Genomic DNA, 27,075 nt, shown 5'->3' on the forward strand with positions numbered 1-27,075 from the left:
GATATAAAAGGATGGGAAGAAAGCAAATCAGTCTGTTAAGGGTAGCTTGGGTTAATATTGTAGAGCCCCTGAGTATTGAGGAACTGCTGAAGTGTTCAGAGCAGGGAAGTGCTATGATCAAAGCAGTGCTTCAGGAGGTTAATCTGCCTACAGATTGCAGAAATGCCTCAATACTTGGCACCAGCCCTTACGTGTAATAATAGGGTTTCTAGTCATTTGTTGTGGGAGTGGCAGAAAGGAGTAAGGCCAGTCCAGAGGCTATTTTTATCCCCCAGGGATCAGGAAATACGAAGCTGAGTGGGAATGGTAACTAGGAATAAGAAAAAAAAAGGGGCCGGGCGCGGTGGCTCAAGCCTGTAATCCCAGCACTTTGGGAGGCCGAGACGGGCGGATCACGAGGTCAGGAGATCGAGACCATCCTGGCTAACACGGTGAAACCCCGTCTCTACTAAAAAAAATACAAAAAATGAGCGGGCGAGATGGCGGGCGCCTGTAGTCCCAGCTACTCGGGAGGCTGAGGCGAGAAATGGCGTAAACCCGGGAGGCGGAGCTTGCAGTGAGCTGAGATCCGGCCACTGCACTCCAGCCTGGGCGACAGAGCGAGACTCCGTCTCACCAAAAAAAAAAAAAAAAAAAAAGAATTCATCAAGCTGATGGGATTGGGTTTATGTAGGGAAATTTGTGCGGTGAGGGCCTTAAATACCTTAATGTATCTCCTTTATTGCCTTCTTAATTGGCTTGCTTTAATGTCATAGTGTTTCATAATGCTTAGAAGATTTTTTTTTTTTTTTTTTGAGACAGAGTTTTGCTCTGTCGCCCAGACTGGAGTGCAGTGGTGCAGTCTCGGCTCACTGCAACCTCCACCTCCCGGATTCAAGCAGTTCTCCCTGCCTCAACCTCCCGAGTAGCTGGGATTACAGGTACCCACCGCCACGCCCAGCTAATTTTTGTGTTTTTAGTAGTGATGGGGTTGCGCCATGTTGGCCAGGCTGGTCTCGAACTCCAGACCTCAGGTGATCGGCCCGCCTCAGCCTCCCAAAGTGCTGGGATTAGAGGTGTGAGCCACCACATCCGGCAATGCTTAGATTAATTTACGTTTATCATTTTTAAAGGGGGGAAAAGCTATTCTGTAGCCAGAGGTGGTTTTGCAGGAGTAGGGCAGTAATAACTTTTTCAGAGCATGTACACTTTGTTTTTCATTTGCTTTAACTTTTTTCTTTCTTCTTTTCTTTTTTTTTTTTTTTTTTTGAGAAGGAGTCTTGCTCTATTGCCCAGGCTGGAGTGCAGTGGCATGATCTTGGCTCATTGCAACCTCTGCCTCCCGGGTTCAAGCAATTCTTCTGCCTCAGCCTCCCAAGTAGCTGGGATTACAGGCATGCACCACCATACCCTGCTAATTTTTTTGTATTTTAGTAGAGGAGGGGTTTTGCCATGTTGGCCAGGCTGGTCTTGAACACCTGACCTCAGGTGATCTACCCACCTCGGCCTCCCACAGTGTTGGCATTACAGGCGTTAGCCACCGTGCCCAACCCATTTACTTTAATTTGAAACAGTTTGAATAAACAACATGAAATGTGCTATTTCTTAAAAATGAGTAGACTGTATCTCAGAGTTGATATGTTGAGAATCCCTTTTTTTTTTTTTTTTTGAGACGGAGTCTCGCTCTGTCGCTCAGGCTGGAGTGCAGTGGCCGGATCTCAGCTCGCTGCAAGCTCCGCCTCCCGGGTTCACGCCATTCTCCTGCCTCAGCCTCCTGAGTAGCTGGGACTACAGGCGCCCGCCACCTCGCCCGGCTAGTTTTTTGTATTTTTTAGTAGAGACGAGGTTTCACCGTGTTAACCAGGATGGTCTTGATCTCCTGACCTCGTGATCCGCCCGTCTTGGCCTCCCAAAGTGCTGGGATTACAGGCTTGAGCCACTGCACCTGGCCGAGAATCCCTTTTATGAATGTTAATTTTTCTCAATTAACATTTAATGGATATTTCCATTACTATTCCATGTTAATGGATTTTTTAAAGACTATATATATAATTTGGTATCTGTAATAAGACATATATAAATAATCATAATATGACAAACCAGTACAATAAGAGAAGAATAGAGTGCTGTAGAAATTTCAGAGGGAAAAATTATTTCCAGCTTTCTCTTTTTTTGTAGGGAAGGAGATTTAGGGGGAAAGATCAAAGCAGAGATAACGGGGGAAAGGTGTTGCAGGTAGAAGGAACCCTGAATCAAATATGAAGTTGGGGTTTTATGGGGATGTGGAGCATTTTTGTTTGGCTGAACTTTGTGTGGGTGGGGGCTGTGTGTTTGTGTACATGCTGACAGTGGTAGAGGGAAGTGATTGAAGGAAAGTTACAGGAGATGATGATGGGAAGGTAGTTTGGGGCCAGAAATTAGAAGATGACAGGTGTTTGAACTTACTTAGAGGGAGCAAGAAGCCATTAAACATTTTTGAAAAGAGGAATGATGTCACCTAGCTTTAGAAAATGACTTGTGTTTCTGTTATTTGAAATTTTAATAAGCATGTAGTACTTATCAGCCAAAAAAAAATGATAAAGGTGAAATTATTGGTTAGAGTTCTTTTTGTCATAAGTTTTTGGCTTAAGTAGAAAAGGGAGAATTAAGGCCATTGGAATGTGTTATAAAAATTCAAGGCAGGACTATAGCTGTACCTCAGATAGGTCTAGAACCAGGAACTAAAAAGCTGTCTCCCCTCCCTGCTTACTCTATTCTGTTACTCAAGGCACTCACAGGATTATTTTTATTTTTTATTCACTAGTCTAAGACAGAGTTGCAAAATGGCTTTCCTTAGCTCTTAAGTTCCAGCCACCAGGAGAGAGGGAGACAGAGAGAGAGAGATAGAGAGAGACACACACACACAGACAGACGGACACTGATTCTTGCTCATGGTTTTGGATTCTCAGGGATAGGACTTTGATTTTATTGTGCTTAAAGATGAACTTATTTTTTAACTGCTTTATAGCTAGTGCCAATCAGCTGTGGCCGGGAGAGTATAAATACACTGTGGGAATTTACTTTTCTAGATGAGAGGGTTAGTTAAGAGAGGTTAGGCAGAATCCCAAAGGTTGTTTACTACAGTTATGCACTTTGAATTTTTATCGTTGTTTAATCTGGTTGGAAGTTGTTAGACTAATTAAATATAGAGAATATGAAACTGTGCAAAAATTTCCCCCAATAAGCTACAGAATGTATTTTAAGTTGAACCGTAACAAAACTGGTTACCTTTGTGGGAACATGGGGTTGTTACAGACTGAGGACACAGGAGTGCTGGGGTCTTAAAAACGTTCTATATTTTGATCAAGGTAGTAATTACAAAGGTTTATGTATGTATCAGAATTCATCAAAATATGTGCACTTGATGGATGTAAGCAATACATTTATTGCTTCAACTTAGAAAGAAGTCCAGGCAAAGTTGACTTGTTTGATTTATCTGCCCTGCCTTGTCATATAGATGCCCATTTATCATTGTAAATCAATTAAGTTATATTTTACTTTAGATAGATATGTTTTTGATACACATTTATCTTTCACATAATTTGAGTGTCTCAGAAATGAAACTATCATGGTGGCGTTCAGTTCGTGATATGAAAAAACTAATGGCTTTGGTTTACTTTTTTCCCTGATTTAGGAGCTGTGACTGATGAGAATTAAAGGCCATGGATGAAGATGGGCTTGAATTACAACAAGAGCCAAACTCATTTTTTGATGCAACAGGTATAACTACTTGACTTGTTCCACTTCCCATCTACCAGATTTGGAGTTGGTTGTCATCAATGAATTGCTAGAACTCTCACATTGATCATTCACACTTAGGTTATCTTGTTATCCTGTCAAAATTCACAGATGTTACGGTGAGCACATTATTATTACCCTCCTCAAAGATGTGGCTCCCTCACAACCAACTCTCATATTCTTGTCAGTAACAGCAGCGATATCAAACCTTAGTTTTATCTTCACTTATGAAGATAATATCTTCCCCAGTTATTTCCCTAATTCCTGTTGTTTTTCCCTTTGAAAATATTTCTTGTTAGTTTTGTTTGGACCTTTGTTTAAAAAAAGAAAAAGAAAAAATATTCCTTGTTTACATCTGCTCTTCTTCATCCTAGTGCCTACCACAGAGACAGGCTCTATCGTCTCATTCTTAGTCTGGAATAACTTTTGCATTGTTTTCTTTACCCTTAGTCTCTCTTATCTAGCCTGCTGATCAGAGTACTCACTGTAAAATAACATGTGGATCCTGTCATTTCTCTGTTCTCCAATACCCAGCAGATAAAGAAGGTCCCCCACATTGACCCTGTCCTATTTTTATAACCATCTCTCTCACAAGTTCCCAAAAAGAGACTTCAGCTTCAGGAAGATGGAGTCTTCACTCCCCATAGTGTACAAGGAAAAATTATACTCAGGAAGTTCTAAAAATAGGAAAAAAACAGTATTAGAAAAAATGTATTTCAGATTACCTGTGTTTATAATTATATAACGTTGTAAAGTGGTTACACTTGTGTTTTGGGTTTTTTTTGTTTTCAGATAGGGTCTCGTTCTGTCACCCAGGCTGGAGTACAGTGGCGCCATCTGGGTCCACTGCAACCTCCGCCTCCCAGGCTCAAGTGATCTGCTCAGCTTCCAGAGTAACTGGGGCTACAGGTGTGTGTCACAATGCCTGGCTAATTTTTGTATTCCTTTTTTTTGGGGGGTAGAGACTGGGTTTTGCCATGTTGCCCAGGCTGGTCTTGAACTCATGGGCTCATGCGATCTGCCTGCCTCAGCCCTCTATAAGTATTGGGATTACAGGCGTGAGCCACTGCGCCTGGCCTATACTTGGTTTTATAAGATAAAAGGGATTTGAGGCCAGACGTGGTGGCTCGTGCATGTAATCCCAGCACTTTGGGAGGCCGAGGCGGGCAGATCATGAGGTCAAGAGATCGAGACCAACCTGGCCAACATCTCTACTAAAAATGCAAAAAAAATTTGGGTGTGGTGGTGCATGCCTGTAATCCCAGCTACTTGAGAGGCTGAGGCATGAGAATCGGTTGAATCTGGGAGGCGGAAGTTGGAGTGAGCTGAGATTGCGCCACTGCACTCCAGTCTGGGTGATAGAGTGAGACTCTGTCTCGAAAGAGAAAAAAACAAAACAAAACAAATATAAAAGGGTTTTATATCACACCAGGTAGCTACCTTTACTGTAAATAAAATGCTAGTAAGTTTTCCATTGGACTGTAAATGATCAGATTGTAGTATATTAAAGAAATAGCAATGAACTTTATCAGGAAATTAAATGTCAGTGATTTTAAATTTTAAATTTTTTTTTTTTTTTTGAGATGGAGTCTTACTCTGTCGCCAGGCTGGAGTGCAGTGGCATGATCTCTGCTCACTGCATCCTCTGCCTCCCGAGTTCAAGTGATTCTCCTGCCTCAGCCTCCCGAGTAGCTGGGACTACAGGTGTGTGCCACCATGCCCAGCTAATTTTTTTGTATTTTTAGTAGCATGGGGTTTCACCATGTTGGCCAGGATGGTCTCGATCTCTTGACCTCGTGATCTGCCCGCCTCGGCCTCCCAAAGTGCTGGGATTACAGGCGTGAGCTACCGCGCCCGACCCTAAAATTTTCTTTTTATTATTATTTTATTTTTCTTTTAGAGACGTGGTCTCACCCTGTTGCCTGGGCTAGCTAGAGTACGGTGGCATGATTATAGCTCATTGTAACTTCAGACTCCTGTGCTCAAGGGATCCTCCTACCTCAGCCTTCAGAGTCGCTTGGACTACAGGTGTGCGCCATCAAGTCCAGCTAATTTTAGTTTTTATGGAGATGGGGGTCTTGCTCTGTTCCCCAGGCTGGTCTCGAACTCCTGGGCTCAAGTGATCCTCCCACCTTGGTCTCCCATAGTGCTGGGATTACAAGTGTGAGCCACTATGCTCGGTCAAATTTTAAAATTTTCTTTAAATCTCTAAATCTAGTGGGGATGTGTGCGTGTTTCTTAACAACTTGGGATAATCTTTTAACTCGTTTGGTAATTTCAATTTGATAATGATAAACGTAAAGTTTATAATTCTTTCTTCCTTGGAACATGAAATATAAGTGATGTACTTGAAAGAGACTAAACTCTTTGGAGAAAAATGTGCAGTGTTTGTTCACTTAATCTTGCCACAGGCAAACCTAGGTCATGGGCTAAGTGGTAGATTGAAGGGCTATTGCATTTTAGTCTTGATTGATAACACTTAATGGTATTTGTTTATCTTTGAGCAAGTCACTTAATCTGTCAGGGCCTCCGTTTTCATATGTCATAATAATAATGAAACCTCTCATTACAGTTTTCAGAACACTTCCCATACATTCCCATTTGATCATCACCACAGTCCTGTGAGGTATGCATGGCAGATACTACTGTCCTCATTTTACTGATGAGGAAACTGAAACTCAGAGGTTAAATGACTTGCCCAAGGTCACAAAACTAATAAGTGTCCTACCCTGCTCTACTCTGTGATTTAGATTTTGTTTTTTGTGGGTTTTTTTTTTTTTTGGTTTTGTTTTTGAGATGGAGAATTGCTCTGCTGCCCAGGCTAGAGTACATTGGCCATGATCTCTGCTCACTGCAACCTCCACCTCCCTGGTTCAGGTGATTCTCCTATCTCAGCCTTCCAAGTAGCTGGGATTACTGGTGCAGACCACCATGCCCGGCTCCTTTTTTGTATTTTTAGTAGAGATGGGGTTTCGCCATGTTGACCAGGCTGGTCTTGAACTCCCGACCTCAAGTGATCCGCCTGCCTCGGCCTCCCAAAGTGCTGGGAGTACAGGCATGAGCCACCGTGCCCGGCTGATTTACATTTTATAACCAGTGTTCTTGCCACTAGATGCTTTCATCTTTATGTATGCAAAATGGAAATTAGTGTTCTATTACTTAATGATAATATTGTGGACATTGAAAACAAGTATAAAGCATTTTGTAGAAGTTCTGTAGAAATTAAAGTGAGCATACTCTTTTTTTTGTTTTTCGAGATGGAGTTTTGCTCTTGTTGCTTAGGCTGGAGTGCAATGTTGCAATCTTTGCTCACCACAACCTCTGCCTCCCGGGTTCAAACGATTCTCCTACCTCAGCCTCCCGAGTAGCTGGGATTACAGACGTGCCACCGTGTCCGGCTAATTTTGTATTTTTAGTAGAGATGGGATTTCTCCATGTTGGTCAGGCTGGTCTCGAACTCCTGACCTCAGGTGATTCTCCTGCCTTGGCCTCCCAGAGTGCTGGGATTACAGGTGTGAGCCACCTCGCCCGGCCTAAAGTGAACACATTCTTTTTATTATTTCTAGATGTAATTAAAATAGATATTAGTTGGCTTCCTACAATTTTTAATATTCTTTGGCCTTTGAATTTTTTTTTTTGAGACAGAGTCTTACTCTGTTTGTTGCCCAGGCTGGAGTGCAGTGGTGTAATCTCGGCTCACTGCAACCTCCGCCTCCTGGGTTCAAGTGATTCTCCTGCCTCAGCCTCCCGAGTACCTGGGGTTACAGGCATGCACCACCACGCCTGGTTAATTTTTGTATTTTTAGTAGAGACGGGGTTTCACCATGTTGGCCAGGCTGGTCTCGAGCCCTTGACCTCAGGTAATCCGCCCGCCTTGGCCTCCCTAAGTGCTGGATTACAAGGCGTGAGCCACTGCGCCAGGCCTGATTATTTTTGATTGTTGATTAAGCTGTGTATTCCTCTGAGGGCCTGGCCAGTGACACATAGTCAGTCATTGAGTTAGGCACCTGGTTGGACTCAGCCTGGTCGGAGTCAACCAGAGGCACTAATTTACTCAATAGCTATTTAGGTAAGACTTTTTTTTTAAAACTTTCTTTGCTTTTCTCTGGAACAGAAGCCAATATATTTTATTTATTGATTGATTAATTAATTGTTGAGACGGAGTTTTGCTCTGTTGCCCAGGCTGGAGTGCAGTGGCGCAATCTGGGCTCACTGCAACCTCTGCCTCTTGGGTTCAAGTGATTCTCCTGCCTCGGCTTCCCTATTAGGTGGGACCACAGGCATGTGCCACCATACCCAGCTAATTTTTTGTATTTTTAGTAGAGACAGGGTTTCACCCGTGTTAGCCAGGATGGTCTCGATCTCCTGACCTTGTGATCCGCCCACCTTGGCCTCTCAAAGTGCTGGGATTACAGGTGTGAGCCACCATGCCCAGCCTTCTTTTATCTTATATTTTTGATAAGGATATTTGATTTCTATTTCCATTTGTGACATTCAGAATGATATTTTCTGAGCACCATACACTTTGCAAACTGTGTGATCTTGGTTAAGTCATTTAATCTCACTGGGCTTCAATTGATTGAATCCTCTACCTTCATTCCTTAACTGCAAAATGGACTAGAGTAGGGGGACTATGTTCTGAGGAACTGCCTTGGGAGTTGGGGTCTAGGGGGACGGGAGGAGGCTGGATGGAGGCAGTGTGTCCTGGTGAAGTTGGGGCAGCTCCCGCTGGAACTACTCTTACCCTCCACCACTCCAGTGCAGCTGCACTTGTATTTATCCTATCTGTCTCCAGAGCCTCCTCAACCCAGTTGTCTTTCCTCCTCAACTGTGGCCTTTTGTCCCTGTTTTAATTTATCCTCTGATCCTTGTATGTCCTAGATTCAGAGGATGATTTCTAAATTTCTATAGCCATAGATGGAGTGTATTGGTGGTATATTGCACCAGAACAAAAAGGGACGCGTGTAAAGGGAAAAAGGAAAAAAAAAAAAAAGAAGTAAACACATGGGAGAGATGGAAAGAAAAACAAATATGAGTTGAGGAGAGGGAGATGGAGCAAAAAGGTGAAACACATATGATGAAGGAAAATAGTATGTTTGTCACCTGAAGTTGCATTACTTATTTAATTTTTTTTTTTTTTTTTTTTTAAGAGATGGAGTCTTGCTCTGTCACCCAGGCTGTAGTGCAGTGGCGCCATCTTGGCTCACTGCAAGCTCTGCCTCCCGAGTAGCTGGGACTACAGGCGCCGGCCACCACGCCCGGCTAATTTTTTGTATTTTTAGTAGAGACGGGGTTTCACCTTGTTAGCCAGGATGGTCTCGATCTCCTGACCTCGTGATCCACCCGCCTCGGCCTCCCAAAGTGCTGGGATTACAGGCGTGAGCCACCGTGCCCGGCCTTTTTTTTTTTTTTTTTAAAAACAGAGTCTTGCTCTGTCACCGGGGTGGAGTGCAGCAGCACCACCTTGGCTCACTGCAACGTCCGCCTCCCGGGTTCAAGCAGTTCTGCTTCAGCCTCCCAGAAAGTTGGGATAATAGGCTTGTGCCACCACACCCGGCTAATTTTTGTAGTTTTAGTAGAGATAGGGTTTCGCGGTGTTACCCAGGCTGGTCTCAAACTCTTGGCTTCAAGTGATCCCCCCACCTTGGCTTCCCAAAGTGGTGTGGAATACAGGCGTGAGCCATTGCACCTGGCTGTATATGGATTTTATTAGTGTGCCTCGAATTTTACTTTCATGTATATATTTCTTCTGTGACTGCCTCGATTGCTTTGTTCTCCTAATTTTTAAAAATCTATTGATTTGATTACAAAAGTTCTTGGGTTAAAAACATCTGATTCAAAAATAGATTCCCTCTTTATTTCTTTAATCTATCTTAATGTTTAAGAAAACTGAGGAGCTAGTCTGTTTTCCCAGTAGAAATTAAATAACATTTACATTAATTGTAGTCATGCATACTTACCTGAAATTTGTCATTTTAATTTTTTTTTAAGGAGCTGATGGTACACACATGGATGGTGATCAAATTGTTGTGGAAGTACAAGAAACTGTTTTTGTTTCAGATGTTGTGGATTCAGACATAACTGTGCATAACTTTGTTCCTGATGACCCAGATTCGGTTGTAATCCAAGATGTTATTGAGGACGTTGTTATAGAAGATGTTCAGTGCCCAGATATCATGGAAGAAGCAGATGTATCTGAAACGGTCATCATTCCTGAGCAAGTGCTGGACTCAGATGTAACTGAAGAAGTTTCTTTAGCACATTGCACAGTCCCAGATGATGTTTTAGCTTCTGACATTACTTCAGCCTCAATGTCTATGCCCGAACACGTCTTGACGGGTGATTCTATACATGTGTCTGACGTTGGACATGTTGGACATGTTGAACATGTGGTTCATGATAGTGTAGTGGAAGCAGAAATTGTCACTGATCCTCTGACTACCGACGTAGTTTCAGAAGAAGTATTGGTAGCAGACTGTGCCTCTGAAGCAGTCATAGATGCCAATGGGATCCCTGTGGACCAGCAGGATGATGACAAAGGCAACTGTGAGGACTACCTTATGATTTCCTGTAAGTCTTGGGGTACAGTAATTGTCAAAGGTGTTTTTGAAGGCTGCCTCTCCTAATTTACATCAGGGGAGAAATTTTCCTGACTTAAATGTCTGTAAAATTAAAGTAAATCTCATAGACCTACCTGCATTGTTGTTTCCATTTGCAGGCTACAAGATAACTGAAAATTAAGAAAAGTGAGGCTGGGCGTGGTGGCTCACGCCTGTAATCCCAGCACTTTGGGAGGCCGAGGCAGGTGGATCACCTGAGGTCGGACAGAGTTCGAGACCAGCCTGGCCAACCAATATAGTGAAGCCCCGTCTCTACTAAAAATACAAAAATTAACCAGGTGTGGTGGTGGGCATCTGTAATCCCAGCTACTCGGGAGGCTGAGGCAGGAGAATCGCTTGAACTGGGGAGCTGGAGGTTGCAGTTAGCCAAGATTGTGCCACTGCACTCCAGCCTGGGTGACAGAGCAAGACGACTCCTCAAAAAAAAACCAAAAAAAAACTGAAAGGAATAGAACTGAACTTTGAATCATGAAGGATGTGATTAGGCTGTTACCAGCCTTTATTAGAATTAGGAACACTCTTGAAACCTAAAAGGAGTAGGGAAGAGAAAGTCTAACCAAGCTACTTACAATCTTTTTTTTTTTTTTTTGCGGGGTGGGGGAGAGTCTTGTTTGCTCTGTCGCCCAGGCTGGAGTGCAGTGGCACGATCTCAGCTCACTGTAACCTCTTCCTCTCGAGTTCAAGTGATTCTCGTGCCTTACCTCTCTAGTAGCTGGGATTGTAGGCACGCACCACCACGCCTGGCTAATGTTTTGTATTTTTAGTAGAGATGGGGTTTTGCCGTGTTGCCCAGTCTGATCTCGAACTCTTGAGCTCAGGCAGTCCGCCTGCCTTGGCCTTCCAAAGTGGGAGGATTACAGGTGTGAGATACCATGCTGCTACTTATTTTCTTGAATATGGATACACAGTACTGTTAATACGTATGTACTAATATAATATGTAAAATGCTACATAACAGATAACATGAAAAAGAGTTCTGGTATAGTATGAATATGATTCCAAAACGTATCAAGTATGATGTATTCATATTAGGTTATTGGAGAGAAGTAAAGTATTTTGAAACACACCTTTACGTGTTTATCTTAGCTTCTGGAAGGACAGCTGTTATATTCTTACAACATACTTCTTGGTACCGATTTTGGAGATAAAATTCTAGATTGGCTAGGCCACGGTTCTGACCCAGTATGGAAATTCTTATGCCTTAAGGAACTAAACTTAAAATATAAAGGATTCATAGGCTTTTTATAAATTTACAAGAATGTTTGCTTTGCTCGAATACCTGTTTTAATACAGGAATTTAATATTAATATATTGGAGTCCACCAGCATTTTAGGAAACTTCTTGAGATTTTGAAACTCCTTTGAAAACTTCTTGAGATTTTGAAAATCAAAGAATTATTTGTGGAAAGGGGAACAAAATGCCTTTATTCAACGCGTTTATTGGACTCTTAATGTGTGAGACATTGTTGTAGGTAGTGTGGATACAGATATGTGCTAAAGAAATACATACATAAAACTATTATCCCTGGAGAGCTTTTGATCATCTGTGGCAGAGAAAGTTTGTAGTGTGATGCAGAGGTGTGACTAAACTGCTGTGGAGATGGGATGGAGTAGCTGACCTTTAAAATCAAGGATGAATTCTAGTTTTACAGGATGAAGGGCACGGGTGGCAGAAAGACATTTCAGGCATATAGTATAGTGTGTTAAAAAAGAAAAAAAGGTTCTGGCCTTTGCTGATAATGGTGGGAACTTTAGGATACACTTATATATCTTTGTGTATGTTCTGTTTTATTCCTTAGAATAAATTTGTAGAAATAGAATTGATAGATGAAAGGGTATACACATTTACAAGTTTGGTTATGCTTGAAGTCTTGTTAAATTCCATTGGTATTTTGCCTTAATATTCCCTTCACCAAATTTATGAGAATGTTCATTTCCTTACACTCGAACCAACACAGAGTATTATTTTTCTTTCTAGTTTTTGCCAGTCTGATAGGGAAAAATACAGTATCCTGTTTCAGTTTTGAATTTATTTTAGGATGATAATCTTTGTATGTGGAATAAGACTAAGGGAGAGATTAGTGGCAGTGAGCTGATGAAATGGTTCATATATAAGATGATATGAAGTACATTAATAATAGTAAAGGGGAGAGTTAGCTGCATTCAAAAGAGATTAGGAAGAAAAATGGATGAGATTTGATGATAGATAAAAAAGGCTAGGGGTTTGAGGAAGATAATTCAAGGATGACCCTAAGTGTTCCACGTTGGGAGATTGGATGCCTGGTCATACCATTACCTGAAAGGAGGAGTAGGTTTGGTGGGGGAAGGTGGGGACGGGAAATATTTGGGATCTGTTACAGTTTGAGTTGCTTGCTGGTGGATGTTTTCTGTAGCCAGTTGAAAATATGACTTCAGTGCTTTTGAGAGAGTTTGTTGCTAGAGGAAGAAATTTAGGACAACAGAATATAGGCAGTATCGTATATGGAAATTGATGGTAGTCCCCAGAGCATGCTTGTCGAGTAAGAGTGTCAAGTATAGCTCCGTTAGGTATTTAAGAAGTAGGCAGAGAAGAGTCCTTGAAAAACCAGGAGGTTTTGGGAGGAGAAGGAGGAGAAAAAGTGTTTCCAACACTGTTGAGGATAGAGTTTCTATAAGTATCAGCCACTGAGGAGAAAGCAGGCTTTTTGATTTGGCATTTAGGTCATTGGTATCTAAATTAGAGTAGGTTCAGTAAGGCATGGGCTAGTGGAGAGGAGATGGAAGAGATGAGCTGTGATGGATTAAGAAGTTAGTGGAAGTGGAGTTACGTGAAGCGGTTTGGAAAAATTGCCATTTTGGTCAGCAAAGGGACTGAAGAGGTGGGAGTATAGCTTTTGATGGTTGCCTGGATGGCGAAAGTAAGTTGAACATGTTTATAGACTTAAGGGAAAAAAAAAAAAAATCAGGAACAGAGAGAGCCTGAAGATAAAGGAAGGGCTAGTGGATCAGGTTCCAGAGAAAGGGGAAGGGACTAGGGTCCAGGGCTGCAGGAGGTGGCTGTTAGGTGAGTCCTGGAGAGAGAAAGTGGGTCCCCTTCTCTGAGACAGGAAGGCAGTTAAGGATGGAGGCCCCTTTCCAGGGACAGAAGGTAAAAGGAGTGCTTGAATGTTGGGAGCTATTTTGTCTGTGTAGCAGGTTCATCTGCACATATGAAAGGACTGCAGAGGTTGGGTGGAAAGCTGAAGGATAATGGCAAAGGGTTGAAAAGCTTTAGTCTTTTGGGGATGGGCCAGTGTAGGAAGCCAAGAATTTATGAGATAGATTACTGAACTTCATTGAGGGGCCAGCTGAGGTTAGGGGTCTATTTTATTTTTAAATGGAGTTTCGCTGTGTTGTCCAGGTTGGAGTGCAGTGGCGCCATCTTGGCTTACTGCAACCTCCACCTCCCGGGTTCAAGCGATTCTCGTGCCTTGTCCTCCCGAGTAGCTGGGATAACAGGCACTTGCCACCAAGCCCAGCTAATGTTTGTATTTTTTAGTAGAGACGGGTTTTCACCATGTTGCCCAGGCTGGTCTTGAACTCCTGACCACAGGTGATCCACCCGCCTCGGCCTCCCAGAGTGCTGGGATTATGGGTGTGAGCTACCACGCCCAGCCATAAATGCTATTTTAAAATGCAGATTGAGCATCCTTTATCCAAAAATCCAATATCTGAAATGCTCCAGAATCCAGAACTTTCTAAGTATAGACATGACACCTCAAGTGGAAAATTCCACACCTGACACTTGCTTTCTGAAGGTTCAATGCGTATAAACTTTATTTCAGCACAAAATTGTTAAAAAATATTCTATAAAATTACCTTCAGGCTATGTGTATAAGGTGTATATGAAACACGGATTAATTTTTTTTTTTTTTTTTTGAGACAATCTTGTTCTGTCTCCCAGGCTGGAGTGCAGTGGCTCCACCTCGGCTCACTGCAACCTCCACCCCCTGGGTTCAAGCGATTCTGCTGCCTCAGCCTCCCGAGTATCTGCGATTATAGGCACGCGCCACCACGCCTAGCTAATTTTTTTTGTATTTTTAGTAGAGACGGGGTTTCACCATGTTGGTCAGGCTAGTCTCAAACTCCTGACCTCAAGTGATCCATCTGCCTCGGCCTCCCAAAGTGCTGGGATTACAGGTGTGAGCCATCGCGCCCGGCCAAAACACAGATAGATTTCATGTTTAGACTTGGGTCCCATCCCTAAGATAATCTCATTACGTATATGCAAATATTGCAAAATCCACAGAAGTCTGAAACAGTTCTGGTCCAAGTCTTTTGGATAAGGGTTACTCAACCCTTACAACTGCCAGATTTTCTGTTACAAGACTGGGCAAACCAGGACCAAGGCTAGAGAAAGCAGAGAGTTGAGTTCATCCCAGTTTGTGAGGGGAAGAGGGCCTGGTGAAATACTGAAGAGGAGAAAGCACTCTCACTTCTCCTTGACTTCTCTCTGTACTTTCTGCCTTTTCTGTCTTCCTCAGCTTTTTTGCTAAGGAATAAAATGCATGGTATTGTTTTGCCCTTTAACTGCACACTATCTCTTGCCTTTACTTTCTCCTCTTTTAGGAAGTTCAGCCCTCCAAGGAAGTCATTGAAAAAAACCTGGAGTTGCTTTAGTAACAGTTGACTCAGCATATCAGGTTCTTGTATTAGAGATTCTGTATACAAGAGGAGATGTATAGATTCTGTATACAGAATCTGTAATACAAGACATGTAAAATTTTATAAACTTGTAAAATTTTCATTAAAAATCTTATTTGTAGTCATCTTTAGGCCCTGGGTTTCTTCTAATTTATATAGATTTTAATGTTCCCGAAAAAGTAAATATGGATGAACATAAATGGCTGTTGTTAGTGTATTTTAATATGTTTTATGTATGAGTATATATTTTAGTCATATAATTTTTCCTTTTAAAATAAAACATATCCAAACTCAAATAATGCGGATATACATGTAAACAAATATATACACACATGAGCATTTGCATGCACACATGTGATATTCCCGTATTTCACTATAATGAAATGGTTGTTTTTTAAGTTGGGTTTAGAGATGGTGGCCTTTAGTAGTATCTTTTGTCTTCTCTATTACTGTTTTTTTTGAGATGAAGTCTCGCTCCCTTACCCAGGCTGGAGTGCAGTGGTGCCATCGCGGCTCACTACCACCTCTGCCTCCGGGGCTCAAGCAATCTTTCCGCCTCAGCCTCCCGAGTAGCTGGGATGACAGGCATGCGCCACCACACCCGCCTAATTTTTGTATTTTTTGTAGAGAGGGGGTTTTGTCACGTTGTCCAGGCTGGTCTTAAACCTGGTCTTGAACCAGCCTGGGCTCAAGCAGTTCGCCCACTTCAGCCTCCCTAAATTCTGCAATTCAGGTGTGAGCCACCTTGCCCGGCCTATATAGGTACTTTTGCACTCTTACTTCCCTCTACTTCATCATCCCCTTTCCTTTCAAAGTAATGATCATATTTTAAAATTTAATTTACTACTGGCTTTGGGATCAAACCAGTTGAACACTTTAGAATTAATTAATATTTCTCTTGGCTGTGCCTCCCAGCAAAGATACTTAATGATGAATTTTATTTTAATTAATTAATTATTTTTGAGACAGAATCTTGCTCTGTCGCCCAGGCTGGAGTGCAGTGGCACGATCTTGGTTCACTGCAGCCTCCACCTCCTGGGTTCAAGCAATTCTCCTGCCTCCGCCTCCTGAGTAGCTGTGATTACAGGTGCGTGCCACCACGCCTGGCTAATTTTTGTATTTTTAGTAGGGACAAGGTTTCGTCATGTTGGCCAGGCTGGTCTCAAACTCTGGCCTCAAGCAATCTGCCTGCCTTGGCCTCCCAAAGTGCTGGGATTACAGGCTTGAGCCACCGCGCCCGGCCGCATCTGGCCTTAATGATGCATTTTAACTTAAAACCTATATTGAGGTCGGGCACAATGGCTTATGCCTGTAATCGCAACACTTTGGGAAGCCTAGATGGGAGGGTCGCTTGAGCCCAGGAGTTCAGAGGTTACAGTGACCCTTGATTGCGCCACTGTATTCCAGCCCGGGCGACAGAAAGAGACCCTGTTTCTTAAATAAAAAAAAAAAAAAAAAAAAAAAAAACCCCTCCCAAAGCCCCCCTAAAACACCTATATTGATTTCAGAAGTTAAGGATTAACAAAGGTTTTGTCATAAGTATATAGAGGAAGTATGGGCTAATTTAATCCATGATAGAGAATGTGGAGATACCATTATTGGTAGTCAACTTTAATGCTTTTTCGTATTGTGATGAGAGATGGTAGTATCTCTGAATTCTTATATTTATTAAACTCTTTATCTTTAGGCCAGAAATGTGGCCAGATGTCCAAGTACTCTCTTTTCTTTAAAAGTTTCAGTAAGTTACTGGATCTGAGTGTCTAATAAACAGCTTTTATAATGTCTTTAGTATCCATCTTGGCAGGTTTCTTCCCTCTGCAGGTCTCATTTAAAATGATGATGGGCCAGGTAAGGTGGCTCACACCTGTAATCCCAGCATTTTGGGAGGCTGAGGTGGGAGGATCTCTTGAGGGTAAGGAGTTCGAGACCAGCCTGGGCAACATGGTGAGACCCCCATCTCTACCCCCACTCCTCCCCCCTCCCCCGAAAAAAAGATTAGCTGGTATGGTGGCGTGTGCCTATAGTCCCAGCTGCTCAGGAGGCAGAGGCAGGAGGATCCCTTGAGCACAGGAGTTTGAGGTTGCAGTGAGCTATAATCATACCATTGCACTTCAACCTGGGTGACAGAGCGAGACCCCATCTTTAAAAAACCAAAAACCAAAAAACCACACAAAACAACAATAAATGATGATGAAGCAGTCCTCATTCTTTATAATATGGTTGTGTATATAGACACAGATGTTCATTGTCACAGTATATAACTACCTTTGAGGTCAGGATGACTGACTACTTTAGTCTTTGCAATCTAGATTTTATGATTGGCTTCTAAGTTAATTATATGTTTCTTGAGGACAGGAACTATTTACTGCATCTTTGCTGCTTATCACACCATGTGTGTATTAGATATGAAATAAATATTTGTTGAATAAATGAATATATGAATGTTATAGCTGAAAGTCTGTACATCATGCCTCATCCAAGGCATTAACGGTAACATTTCTTCCTTACGCGTAGCTATTGTCTCTTGATAACAGTAAAAATAGGTAATAGTAAATCTTCAATAAATAATATCTATGTGCCGGAATTGAAAATATAGTTTTTGAGATGAGATCTCACCGTGTTGCCCAGGCATACATACATGCCTGGCATACATACATACATATATGCCTGTAGATGTACAGTGGCTTTCTGCAGGCCTGATCATAGTGCACTGCAGCCTCGAATAATAGCTTCTCCAAGGTCACACCCAGCAGCATTAGGGTGAGCTTTGAAACCAGTTATGTTTTATTCCAAAGTGTCCACTCTTAATTCTCTTATTACCCCCGCTTCCTCTCTCTGTCTCTCTCTCTCTCTCTGTGTATGTATGTTTGTATGTATATGTGTATAACTTAATACTACACAGCAGTAGAGTTCATGATAAATAGTGCTTATTGGTAGATGGGGAGGCAAATAGAATTCCAAAGATAACTACAATTTACAATATTAATGAATACCAAATTTCAACAGTGTTAAAAAATAATTTGTTGGGAGGGGTTAAGCATTTTCTTATTTAACTCATTCTAGCAGAAGCCCAGACAGCTTCCAAACCCCATCCTGTTGTTTTTCTAACTGAAAAGTGTTAATTTTTTTCAAATTTGTGTTTACATGAGAAAAAGGAATCTCATATAAGCTATTATTTTTACTCTTGCCAGTGTTGATTTTTCTTTTGCCTTCATTCATTCAGAAAACATTTATTGATTAGCGATAATGAGCTGCAAACCTCACTAGGGGTTGGAGATGAACAGCAAAGTCTCTGGCTTTTTAAGAGTTCACAGACTTGGAGGGAAGAGAAACAGAAACAGGCAATTACAGTTGAGGGTAGGAAGGTATATAAATAGATATACAAAGTACTTTAGAAGCACTAAGAAAATGGGGCCGGGCGTGGTGACTCACACTGGTAATCCCAGTACTTCGGGAGGCTGAGGCAGGCGGATCACGAAGTCAGGAGTTCGAGACCAGCCTGACCAACATGGTGAAACCCCGTCTCTACTAAAAATACAAACATTAGCCGGGCATGGTGGCACGCGCCTGTAATCCCAGCTACTTAGGAGGCTGAGGCAGGAGAATCGCTTGAATCCGGGAGGCAGATGTGGCAGTGAACTGAGATCACGCGCCACTGCACCCCGGTGACAAAGCGAGACTGTCTCAAAAAAAATAAATAAAGGAAAATTTTAAATAAAGGAAAATTTTTGGTACGCTTGAGGGAGATGAATGCTATAAAAGCATTATAAACTGAGTTCTATGGAAGCTCACTTGAAGATATTGACCAAGTTTATTTCATCTCCTATTCATTTTCCTCCCTCCTGTATTTGAAGCAAATTCCACATAACATTTTTTTCATAAGTATTTCAGTATTTACTTCTCAAAGACAAGGATTAAAAAAAAAAAAACGTTTTCAAAGCTTTAAAAAATAATTTGACATGAACTCAATCTGAAGGGCATATAAAATAAAATGTTCATTAGGTGGCTGAGGAGGGAAGAAAGGCAGAGAGATGTGAGAGATCATTGAGGGTTCACAGACCTATTCTTTGGGTGCTAATAATGTCTGGTGAGGAGTGTGGGGGAAGTGGTGAGAAGAAAGAAGATTGGCAAATAGGGCCCAAAACACAAAGGCTCTTGAACATAGACGCCTGCTTTACTTTTTGGACGTGGGAAGCTGTTAAAGGGTTTTAGACAGATTAATAATAACATGTTTAGATTTATAGTTTAGATAATGGCATGTTCAGGGCAGGCGCAAGTTAAGAGTGAATTCAGAAACCAAAAGTACATATCAGAAGGTTATTGTGGTAGTTCAGGTAAGAAAAAGTTGATAATAGTTCGAAATAAGTTTGTGTTTTGTTTTTTTGAGATGGAGTCTCGCTCTGTCCCCCAGGCTGGAGTGCAGCAGTGTGATCTCGGCTCACTGCAACCTCCACCTTCTGGGTTCAAGCGATTCTCCTGCTTCAGCCTCCTGAGTAGCTGGGACTACAGGCGTGTGCCACCATGCCCGACTAAGTTTTTGTATTTTTAGTAGAGGCGGGGTTTCACTGTGTTAACCAGGATGGTCTCGATCTCCTGATCTCGTGATCCGCCTGCTTTGGCCTTCCAAATTGCTGGGATTACAGGCATGAGCCACCGCGCCTGGCCTGAAATAAGGTTTTATCAGTAGAATTCAGCAGAAACTGATTCATGACATACTTAGGAAGTAGAATTTGGATTAAATTTAGGGTTGAGGAAGAGGGGAGGGTTTGCAGCTCACTTCTTGGTTTCTGGCTTATGCAGCTATGGCAAACCTGTTACTAGAAGAGGAGCAGATAGACATGCTAAAGATTTATTTACAGGGTTGCTGCATACAACTACAATGTAAAGGGACTCCTGCAAATATGTAATGAGGTGGCCCTGGTTTGCCTGGCCATCTAGTTTAGGTATTTTGGCCAATCATTCTAATATTAGCTCCTAATTAAGCATGACTTTGGTCATAGTAGACATCCAATAAAACGTGGTTCAGGGAGCGAATAAATACATAAAGTCCAAACCCGTGTGTTTAATGTATAAACCCTGTGGGTCAACACAATCTGATAGTTTATTGATTGATTCTAGGGACTGTTAGCACAGAAGAGATAGTTAAATATTTACTCTTTCGTTCCATGGGCTAATTATTGGCTAGGTATGTATTTTACCATTATTTTTATGTATGTACCCTGCCAGTTTTTTTAACCAGGGAGCAAATAAATACATAAAGTCCAAACCCCTATCTTTAACGTATAAACTCTGAGGGTCAACACAATCAAATAGTTTATTGATTGATTCTAGGGACTATTAGCACAGAAGAGTTAGTAAAATATTTACTCCTTTGTTCCATGGGTTAATTATTGGCTAGGTATGTATTTTACCATTATTTTTATGTATGTACCCTGCCAGTTTTTTAAACCAGGGAGCAAATAAATACATAAAGTCCAAACCCCTATCTTTAACGTATAAACTCTGAGGGTCAACACAATCAAATAGTTTATTGATTGATTCTAGGGACTATTAGCACAGAAGAGTTAGTAAAATATTTACTCCTTTGTTCCATGGGTTAATTATTGGCTAGGTATATGTATTTTATTATTTTTATGTATGTACCCTACCACTTTTTAAAAAACCATTTGATAAAACACAGGAAAAAGTTTGGAATTTGAAAAATATATCTCTACATGGGAGTATTTCTGAGAAGTGTTATTTACTGAACTAAGGATATTTTGGAGAAAGTGTATTGAACATTCTTAAATTTTATTTCATTTTTAAAATTAATTGTTTTAGTTGCCCAATAAAAATGGTATGTATTTATGGTGTACAACATGATGTTTTGAAATACGTATGTGTTGTGGAATGGCTGAGTAGAGCTAATTAACGTACATTACCTCACATTTTTACTTTTTTGTGGTGAGAACACTTAAAATCTATTCTCAGTGATTTTCAAGTATACAGTGCATTGTTATTAACTATAATCACCTCAAGCATCTTTTTAAAACTTTTTCGGATAAAATTCAGAAAGAGGTTATTTTAATCCATCTAAAATGTGTCTTTACTGTAGACACTGAAATTTATTTAGAAATCAACACTACAATTAATGACTTAAGAGTTTTCAGTATTATGTTCAATCTAGGTGTTGGCTAGCTTTATAACAAGAATAAAGCACTCAAATAGGCAAAGATGTTTTAGTTGCTCCCTTCCCCTGCCAAAAACAAGGTTGGGAAAAGGTCTCTATTTTGAAAGCATTACAAGCAATTGGAGCTTCAGACTGGCCTTTTGGTTAATATTTACTGTTTATCTTCTGAAACGTAGACAAAAATGTCACCTTGCCCTTTGAACAGATATATGATTACTTTGTGAGGTAATGGGTCTGGGGAGGGAAAAGAAAAGGAGGGAGGGAGAGAGAGAACATACCTCTCCATGCCTATCTTAGAGAAGCAACATCTGGTGTATAGAAACTCAGCTTGCGGCTGAGTCAGACAGCCTTGGATTTGGATACCAGCTCTGCTACTCATTAGCTGAATGAATTCGGGCAAGTTAACTAACCTTTTTGTATTAGCTTCCTTATTGTGAAATGCCAGTAATACTGCTTGACTTCCAGGGTGGTTGTGAGAATGAGAGATCCTGTCAGTCACTGCTAGCCATTGCTGTCGTTATCCAGAGGCTTTCAGTCAGTGGCATCCATTGGGCTACCAAGGCTCAATGTTGCTTAGCTTCATTATGACGTTTCTGTTGTCCCTTCAGGGAATTCTTCTTGGGTAAGGGCAGGTACAGGGTGGGATTGTAACAGTTATTCCTTTCTCTTCCCCCTGAATGTATAAAGAAATCAGTTATTGTTTTACTAGTTTTAGACCTCTTCAACTATTTTTCATTACTTATGTCTCTGACACCATGCTACAGATCACTCGAACTTAGGACAGGGACCTGACTGGTACTGTTCCTTTAATTCCTGGTCTACAGAATGAGGCTAATTTCACTAAACCTTTGAAGCACTCCAGGAAAGTTTCAAGAATTCAAGGAGATCAGATCGTACCCAATTCTTTCAAGTCTCTTATAGGCTATATAATAAAAATAAGGTGGAATTTTAACCCCACAAAGAGGGTTCCTGAGGAGGAAGTTAAGAGAGGAAGATCTAAGAGTGAAATTTAAATGTATTTATCTACTAAAGCATTTGCCTTCTTGACAGAATACTTCCTGCAAGTTACTCAGTCTTTTAGGTGCTCTGTTTTCACATATGTCAAGTAGAGACAAAACATCTAAGTTTGGGGTTGTTGTCATTGATTTCATAATAAAATACAGGGAAACTACCAGAGTACCTGGGACATAATAGTTGCTCAGATATCCTTTTAGGAGGAAATACCCATCTTTGATATCTTCATTGGATTTTTTTTTTTTTTGAAATGGAGTCTTGCTCTGTCCCCCCAGGCTGGAGTGCAGTGGTGCGATCTTGACTCACTGCAACCTCCATCTCCTGGGTTCAAGCGATTCTCCTACCTCAGCCTCCGGAGTAGCTGGGATTACAAGTGTGCGCCACCACACTCAGCTAATTTTTGTTATTTTTAGTAGAGATGGGGTTTTGCCATGTTGGCCAGGCTGGTCTCAAACTCCTAATCTCAGGTGATTCTCCTGTCTTGACCTCCCAAAGTGCTGGGATTACAGGCGTGAGCCACTGAGCCCGGCTTTCATTGAGTATTAAGTAGCCATCCACACAGGGACCCTGAGGATGTTGAATACCACCAAGTCTATCCTACAGTTTCTCTTTTGATTGGATTTTGGGGTTCGAGTTTAAAAAACATTCTGGTAATTAGGTAGTAAGACTATTAGACTTGTCATAGTAAGTTAGAATAGGCTTATTGTTCACAGAACCTAATTTTATCTTAGCAATAGTGAAGTGTATGGTAAGGAAAGGCCTGGTTTCCTTCCTTGACATCAGTCCCAAGATCACAGGTGTGAATCTTGTTAAAACTTTAGAAAAGATTTGTGTATTCATACTGCCCCTTGAGGTAACTTACTTAGGAAGTAAAATCCTCTTTATTTTTCTCTCAAATTAGCCTGTTTAAAGATTTATTAGGTGTCTGGGAGGCTGGGATTTAGTGAATGAATTTGTGTCTACCTTGTGAGTATTGGCCATAGGTTTATCGACTTCAAGTTTAATTAGAGTTTGAGACTGATTGCGTCCTCATGGCATAGATTTTCCCTCTTGTCTGTGCCTCCTAGATAATTTCAGTTGTTCTCAAGATGAGCACAAGGTCTTTTCAATCTTTATTGAAATGTGGCAGTCAGAGTTGCAGTGTTAAGATTTTGAGGCCTGGCACAATGGCTCACACCTGTAATCCCAGCGTTTTTGGAGGCTGAGGCGGGAGGATCACTTGAGCCCAGGAATTCAAACTAGACTTGACAACATCGGGAGACCCCATCTCTAGAAACAATTAAAAAAATAAAACACCGGGTATGGTGGCGCTTGCCTAGGAGGCTGAGGTGGAAGGATTGCTTGAGCCCAAGTCAGGCCACAGTGAGCCATGATTGCGTGCTGCATTCCAGCCTGGGTGACAGAGCGAGACCTTGTCTCAAAAAAAAAAAAAAAAAAAAAAAAAACCCAAAAAGATTGTATTTGAGCTTATTTTAATGACTGTTAATGACTTCTCTTTTCTGGATTTAAGAGATCATTTCTTATCTTTCAAGCATTATGCTTAGTGAAAGCAGCCAGGCGAAAAAGACCACATGTTGTATGATTCCATCTATGTGAAATGTCTAGAAGAGGCAGATCCATAGAGAAAGTAGATGAGTGGTTTCCAGGAGATTGGGGGAAGAATGAGTTGGGCCTGACTGCTAATGGGTATGGTGTTTCTTTATGGGGAATTAGAAGGGTGGTGATGGTTGCACCACAGTGAATGTACTAAAAATCACTTAATTGTACACTTTAAAATGGAGAATTTTGTTATGTAAACTGTATCTCAATAATGATAAAAGCCAAATGGGCCAAGCAACAATCCCCTAGAGCCTTTATTATTAGCTTTTCTGTTTACTAAAGGCCCCAATTAGCCTTTCCTCTTTAAGCAATTACTTTTTTCAATAAAATATCTTCCAGTATCATGAGGGATGTTAAAAAAGGAGAGGTGATAGTTGTGGAATTGTGCCAAAAGCTTTTAATTTAGTTTTTGAAATTAGTTTTTAATTATAAAATACACATAAAATTTACCATCTTAACAATTTTTTAAGTATACAGTTCAGTGGCATTAAGTGCATTCACACTGCTAAGCAACCATCAGTATCATCCATCCCCAGAACTCTTCATCTTGCAAAACAAACTCCATACCCATTAAACACTAACTCCCTGATCCCCTCCTCCCAGCCCCTGGCAGCCACCTTCCTACTTTCTGTCTCTTAGGAATTCGACTACCCTGGCTACCTCTTATAAGTGGGATCATACAGTATTTTTCCTTTTGTGGCTGGCTGACTTATTCACCTAGCATGATTTTTCAAGATTTATTCATGTTGTAGCTTGTGTCAGAATTTCCTTCCTTTTTAAGGCTAAATAGGATTCTGTTGTATGGATAGACCATATTGGGTTTATTCATTGAAAAACTATTTAAAGCAGTAATCCTTTGCTTTACCTACCCTTTGTTCTTCCTGGCTCATCCCCCCAAAGGCAACTGTAGCAGGTCCTGGAATAACATGTTATTCCTTATAATGTTGATGAGAAAGAAAATCGACTTTCTGCTGGGGACACTGTCCCTGTGGCGTTTGCACATTCTCCTCATGTCCGTGTGGGTTTCCTCCCACATCCCAAAGCTGTGCACATTAGGTTAATTGGCATGTCTACACTGTCCCAATGTGACTGAGCATGCCCTGTGATGGTTCCTGCCTGGTACCCTGAGCTGCTGGAGAGGCTTCTACACCCACGACCCTGATCTAGAATCATTGGGCAAATTATCATCTTGTTTTTACTAATCTTTCTTAAATATATGTATAGCCCACATTTATTTCCACGTTTAATGCTAGAAGTGTTTTAGACTATACATAGAAGTTTGGTGATGTTTTTGTGACCAGAAATATGCCATAGGAACTTAACTCTTATTCATATCAATTAGCCTACTGTAATTTTTTTTTTTTTTTTGAGGCAATGTCTTACTCTGCCACCCAGGCTGGAGTGCAGTGGCGCTATCTCGACTTACTGCAACCTCCGCCTCCCTAGTGCAAGCAGTTCTCGTGCCACAGTCCCCCAAGTAGCTGGGACTACACATGTGCACCACCCTGCCCAGCTAATTTTTGTATTTTTAGTAGAGACGGGGTTTCACCATGTTGACCAGGCTGATCTCGAACTCCTGACGTCAAGTGATCCTCCCGCATTGGCCTCCCAAAGGGCTAGGATTACAGGCGTGAGCCACTGCGCCTGGCCAAAAAATTGCTTTTGTTACACTACGTTGTTTGGCTGAAAGTCACAATTTCTGAGAACCTACCAATGACATTACATGAGGACTTATACTTTCTCTTTCAGCTATTTCTAATGGTACTTATCTATATGATTTTAAATAATATACTTTCTTGACTTTTTTTTTTGAGACAGAGTTTCGCTCTGTCATCTAGGCTGGAGTGCAGTGGCGTGATCTCGGCTCACTGAACCTCCACCTTCCAGGTTCAAGCGATTCTCCCTGCCTCAGCCTCCTGAGTACCTGGGATTATAGGCGTCTGCCACCTTGTCTGGCTAATTTTTGTAGTTTTAGTAGAGACGATGTTTCACGATGTTTCGCCGTGTTGGCCAGGCTGGTCTCTTGTGATCTGCCCACCTTGGCCTCCCAAAGTGGTGAGATTACAGGCGTGAGCCACCACGCCCGGCCACTTTCTTGATTTTTATTACTTCCGTTTCATATGTTCTTTCTTCATGTCCTGCTGTGATAGCTGACAATTTTGCTCACTTTTGTTCTCACATCCCTTTCCCATGACTTTTCATGATAGATGTGTTTCAATTTTTGGTTCTTTTACCTTTCAAAATTTAAGTAATACATTAACATCTTTATTTCTTGTTCCATCAAATGTGGACAGTATCTTTTGACTCCTGCTTTTTAAGATGAGGATATCAGTGCCTTTGCCTCCACTTTAAGCTGTTCAGCCTACCTTCCAATCTGTGTTTACTTTGTATTGTTGAGGCTGATCCATCTTAAGTTCTCTTTTATTTTTATTTTTTTGAGATGGAGTTTCATTCTTGTTACCCAGGTTGGAGTGCAATGGCGTGATCTCGGCTCACCACAACCTCTGCCTCCTGGGTTCAGGCAATTCTCCTGCCTCAGCCTCCCGAGTAGCTGGGCTTACAGGAATGCGCCAACACTCCTGGCTAATTTTTCTATTTTTAGTAGAGACGGGGTTTCTCCATATTGGTCTCCATGAGGCTGGTCTTGAACTCCTCACCTCAGGTGATCCGCCTGCCTTGGCCTCCCAAAGTGCTGGGATTACAGGCATGAGCCACCACGCCCAGCCAATCCATGTATGTTCTATAACCATTAGTCAGCCTTCCAATAAAGTAGAAAATCAGTACACAGTGCTTACATTATTTTGATTGTGAAAATATCATTCGCAGCATAACCATTGATCACTTTGATTACATTTTTGCATACAGCTTTTTTCCCCTAGAAATTTCTATTGTCCCCTTTCCCCTTTGTATTCCTTTTTCTCTTTTCTTTTCTTTTTTTTTTTTTGAGACAGGATCTTGCTCTGTCGCCCAGGCTAGAGTGCAGTGGTGTGGTCATGGCTCACTGCTGCAACCTTGGACTCCTGGGCTCAAACAGTCCTCCTGTCTCAGCCTCCTGTGGAGCTGGGACTGCAGGCACGTGCTACCACATCCAGATAATTTATTTGTAGAGATGGGGTCTCACTGTGTTGTCCAGGCTGGTCTCAAACTTCTCGCTTAAGTGATCCTCCCACCTTGGCCTTCCAAAGTGTTGGGATTACAGGTGTGAGCCACCATGTTTGGCTGTAGGTTTTTTGTTGTTTGTTTGTTTATGCATTGT

The 27,075-nt window shown here is 41.5% G+C and overlaps 1 protein-coding gene across 1 annotated transcript in view; it reads left to right on the forward strand.

Moving 5' to 3' along the window:
• Nucleotides 1–27,075, forward strand: part of ZFX (zinc finger protein X-linked) — a 67,683-nt gene that overhangs the window by 21,178 nt on the left and 19,430 nt on the right. The window contains 3 exon segments of the mRNA XM_033195579.1: nt 3,653–3,738; nt 4,549–4,665; nt 9,748–10,326. Coding sequence (XP_033051470.1) covers nt 3,681–3,738; nt 4,549–4,665; nt 9,748–10,326 — 754 coding nt within the window. The 5' untranslated portion in view covers nt 3,653–3,680.

This window comes from Trachypithecus francoisi, unplaced genomic scaffold, assembly GCF_009764315.1.
Source record: "Trachypithecus francoisi isolate TF-2019V2 unplaced genomic scaffold, Tfra_2.0 Contig01603, whole genome shotgun sequence".
In the NCBI taxonomy this organism is placed as follows: Eukaryota; Metazoa; Chordata; class Mammalia; order Primates; family Cercopithecidae; genus Trachypithecus; species Trachypithecus francoisi.